The 3,114-nt window shown below is 46.8% G+C and overlaps 1 protein-coding gene across 1 annotated transcript in view; it reads right to left on the reverse strand.

Moving 5' to 3' along the window:
- The window catches only part of ARSF (arylsulfatase F), a gene marked incomplete at its 5' end in the record, with an annotated part of 24,667 nt that extends 21,784 nt beyond the window's left edge, over positions 1-2,883 (reverse strand). Inside the window, 2 exons of the mRNA XM_023756997.1 lie at positions 1,251-1,353; positions 2,868-2,883. Coding sequence (XP_023612765.1) covers positions 1,251-1,353; positions 2,868-2,883 — 119 coding nt within the window. The remainder of the gene's footprint in view (positions 1-1,250; positions 1,354-2,867) is intronic.
- Positions 2,884-3,114: the final 231 nt, after the last annotated feature.

A 3,114-nucleotide genomic window follows, 5' to 3' on the forward strand; every position in this document is an offset into this window, starting at 1 on the left:
GGAGACTGGACTTGGGTGGTAACACACACTACGATAAACAGATGGTGTTTGATAGGGTTGTAGACCTGAAACCTATGTCATTTTCAGCTAGTGGCCCTGCGCATGAATTCGTGCACGAGTAGCTCAGCTGGCCGTCCGGCCCACCTCTGCCCACAGCTCACTGGCCCACCCTCCTGCAGCTCTCCATAGCTCATAGCTCACTGCCCCACCCTCCTGCTCATTGGTCGTTACACGCGACGGCGTTATGACCATTTGCATATCACCTCTTTATTATATAGGATGTTACCCGATAATTTTTCTTAATACATATAAAAATCACCACTCATTTAAATAGTCTACATCAGTGGTCGGCAAACCGTGGCCCGCGAGCCACCTGCGGCTCTTTGGCCCCTTGAGTGTGGCTCTTCGGCAAAATACCATGTGTAGGTGTGCATGTACAATGAGACATTGACTTAAAACTTCAAGTAAAGTTGATTAAGTTAATTTTAGGGAACGTTGTGGAGTGAAAGAAGATGGAGTGTCAAGGATTGAGAAAGGTATGCTGAGATGGTTTGGACCTAGAGAGAGGATGAACGAAAGGAGATGGACCAAACAAGTCTACAAGACGCATGCGGATGGGAGAGTTGGAAGGGGTCGACCTCAGCGAACGTATCTCAATCAGATTAAGGATTTTTTTTTTTAGCAAAGGCCAGCTTAGGAGTTACCCTAATTAAGTTAATCACAGTGTACCTACCTATAGAGTTTAAGTTTAAAAAATTTGGCTCTCAAAAGAAATTTCAGTCGTTGTCCTGTTGATATTTGGCTCTGTTGACTAATGAGTTTGCCAACCACTGGTCTCCATGACAGAAGGCTCCCTACGAGACAGGTGGCTGAGTGTTCTGCATGAAGGAACTCACGGGGTTCACTACTATTCACTCAACAGATAATAAGAAGTTTAAGGCAATCAACTGGTATAAATACAGATGTAACAAGACAATAAAACACAGAACCTGGCTGGAGATCCTGGCTAGAGAACCTGGCTAGGCTGCTGATCAACTGAAAAAAAAAAAAGGAAAAAAAAAGAAGATTAAGGCACCAGAGGTGAGGCAACTTGTCCGAGTTTGCACAACCGTGAGTGCAGAATCAAGACTCAAATCCACATGCATTTAATATGACCTCGTTCTCAAAAGAGGAAGCCAACAAAATAACGTTGCTGTTGCAGGGAGAAGCGGTCATGAGAGGCATCAACCCTCCCAGCCTCGAGGACACACCTGATGGTATCGTTTCCATAGCAGCCCAGGTCTCCGATCCCATAATCGTCGGCCATTATCAGGACGATATTAGGCTTGTCATCGTCCGCCCTTTGCGACTGGCCTGCGGTGAGGAGTAACCACATCCAAGACAGGGACGCCCAGCGCCTCCTGAAAAGCAAGCATGGGTTGTAAGGAAACACCCTTTTCTGGATGGTTTCAGGGTCCATGTTCCACGCCTCATCATCTTCTGTGAAGGCAACAGGGTAGGTTGGACGCCAGGCACATGTCCCAGGACAGGGCCTACGGGCTTCTCTCTCCAAGTCCAGGTCGCTCATCGCTGTTGAATGGTACCCACCCTGCTCAAGGGCCGGCTCTCCTGGGTGCTCAACACACTCAAACTCATTGCTGTTCTAGGAGGTGGAATCAGAGAACGTAAACTTGCTCGGAGACAAAGCATTTATTCCTTGGGTGAGAGGCGCTAAGTGGTAGGAGGTGATGTTGGAGGTTATGTTGCTGACTTGTGCTTATGATTTCTGACATGTGGTCATGGTGATATTGCACAGACTTATGCAATTAGGCTCCTGGTTAATTTGTTGACTTGTGGTTAAGGTTACATTGCTAAGACAGATAAGGTCATGTTCTGGTTGTGTTGCTGACTCCCTTCACATGAAAATGTAATTGTGTGTGGGTATACCAGCTTTGCTGGAAAAAAAATTTTTTTTGGTAGAAAACCAGAAACACCAGTAAAAAGGCGCCCCAAAATAAGGGAAAAGGGGGGCATGGAAGACAACTGAATCCTGAAATCTGGACACAGATTTAGTCCACTTCCTAATTTTGTTCAGTCCCAGCTCAAGTCTCGATTTCTAAGAAATATATAATACAAGAGGCCCGGTGCACGAATTCATGCACCAGTGGGGTTCTTAGGCCTGGCCTGCGGGATCAGGCCAAAACTGTCTCTCCGACATCCCCCAAAGGGTCCTAGATTGCAAGAGGGTGCAGGCCAGGCCGATCAGGGCCAGGGAGGGACGTGGGAGGTTGGCCAGCTGGGGAGGGACCAAGGGAGGGCTCCAGGGTGTGTCTGGCCTGGCTCACTCAGTCTGGATCAGCCAGACCCCAGCAGCAAGCTAACCTACCGGTCAGAGCATCTGCCCCCTGGTGGTCAGTGCACGTCATAGCGAGCGGTTGAGCGGCCTTAGCATATCATTAGCATATTAACCTTTGATTGCTTTCATGGCGACCAGTCGACCGGACACTTAGCATATTGGGCTTTTATTATATAGGATTTCTCTTCCTATTGGGTCTCTACCAGATATCAGGTAATGGATATTGGATCCATTGGTTCAATCCCTATGCTGTCTTTATTCATAATGTAAAACCATCGTTAAATATTTACTCTGGGAAGGAGGAGGGTAGAAAGATTCCCTGACTCCATCTGTTCCCAGACCCTTTATAAATCCTCTGATACAACTGTTGACTCAAGATTGAAACTCTGCTGTCCCCAAACTTTCCACCCCCAAAACTGTTAACAAGAAATCTACGGCCAGGACTTTGTCTATGGACAAACCATAATAATTACAGAAATGCTTTCATCTTCACCAAAACGATTGAGTTGTTTTTCTCAATTCCTGTTTGTACAACATTTCAAAATAATACAGACCCTGGCCAGGTAGCTTAGGTGGTTAGAGCATCGTCCTGATATGACAAGGTTGCGAGTTCGATCCCTGGCCAGGGCACAGAAAGAATCACCCAATGAGTGCATGAATAAGTGGAACCACAAATATCTCTCTCTCTCTCTCTCTCTCTCTCTCTCTCTCTCTCTCTCTCCCTCTCTCTCTCTCTCTCTCTCTTTTTCTCTCTCTCCCCCTCCCCCTCTCAAATCAAT

Source organism: Myotis lucifugus, unplaced genomic scaffold (assembly GCF_000147115.1).
Source record: "Myotis lucifugus unplaced genomic scaffold, Myoluc2.0 scaffold_2, whole genome shotgun sequence".
NCBI lineage: Eukaryota > Metazoa > Chordata > Mammalia > Chiroptera > Vespertilionidae > Myotis > Myotis lucifugus.